Below are 1,171 nucleotides of genomic sequence, written 5' to 3' on the forward strand. Positions count from 1 at the left end.
TATATATATATATATATATATATATATATATATATATATATGCTTTCGGTGCAAATGTTTTTTTTATACAGCATCGTTTTTACAATCCTGTAAATCATAATAATAATATTTTTATATAAGCTTAAAGTTTATGGCAATCACCATGCAATGACTAAAGAAAATAGTCTAATAAAGGGGCATATACACCCTCGACAGAAAAAAGAACGCTTTATATATATATATATATATATATATAAAATTTATATATATATAAAATTTATATTTCTGCCAAACAATGGATGTACACAGAGGTATACATTTTTGATAATAACAGTATGTTTATGGAGTACATATTTCGAACAATAACTCAGTATATCCAATGAATATTTATATCATGAATAATATAGGCATGTACAAAGAATGTGTAGCTGGCTATTCAACTGTAAACAAGTACAAACCTTTCTGAAGTTGTTGTACTACGTTTGGATGTCGACATTTCTTGAGGATGCAAAACACCAGTAACAGCTAAGGCTGTTAATGACAACAACAGCAATCGAAGATCAAACTACCATCTCAGCCATTATATTCTGATCAGGGAAGTACTCAATCTCTTTATTTAATTCACTGCAAATTAAGAAATAGTAATAAATTTTAGCAAACATTTCAGAAAATGTACAACATTGCCAATGATGGTAGGCAACTTGTGGGAAAGAGAAACTATAACTCCTTGAAATTGTACAATGTGACCCTTAAAAAAAAAAAGAAGAAAAAAAGAAGGAAGGACTCATCAATCTGCAAGAAAGAGAAACTATACTTCAGTGAGATTGCACACTATGGTCTTAAAGAAACAGAAGAAGGAAAAACACATTGGATAATGTAAACTGGGTTACATTAAACTTGCATAAAAATACAAAATGGTTATAAGTAGAAGTTTTTGATCACAAGTTCGCTCAAATAGAACTGAGCTGGGATTTAATAACAACAATAAGGAGTCAACAAAGCAAAGAAGCTTCAGTGCATCTGCAGAACCTGGTGGTAATAGTAAAAAATATGTGTGTGTGTGTGTTAGGAAGCACAACTACTTACATGTATAATAACTTCTACCTACCAAAACCAATTACAAGGCTTTGGTCAGCCTGAGGCTATAACAGAAGACACTTGCCCAAGGTGCCACACAGTGGGACTATATATA

General features: G+C 31.0%; 1 protein-coding gene across 1 annotated transcript in view; it reads right to left on the minus strand.

Annotated features, from left to right (window-relative positions):
- LOC106884071 (serine/threonine-protein kinase Nek10) overlaps positions 1 to 1,171 on the minus strand; it is a gene marked incomplete at its 3' end in the record, with an annotated part of 42,567 nt that overhangs the window by 38,106 nt on the left and 3,290 nt on the right. Inside the window, exon 2 of the mRNA XM_014935289.2 lies at positions 438 to 603. Coding sequence (XP_014790775.2) covers positions 438 to 475 — 38 coding nt within the window. The remainder of the gene's footprint in view (positions 1 to 437; positions 604 to 1,171) is intronic.

This window comes from Octopus bimaculoides, chromosome 18 (assembly GCF_001194135.2).
Source record: "Octopus bimaculoides isolate UCB-OBI-ISO-001 chromosome 18, ASM119413v2, whole genome shotgun sequence".
Taxonomy (NCBI): domain Eukaryota; kingdom Metazoa; phylum Mollusca; class Cephalopoda; order Octopoda; family Octopodidae; genus Octopus; species Octopus bimaculoides.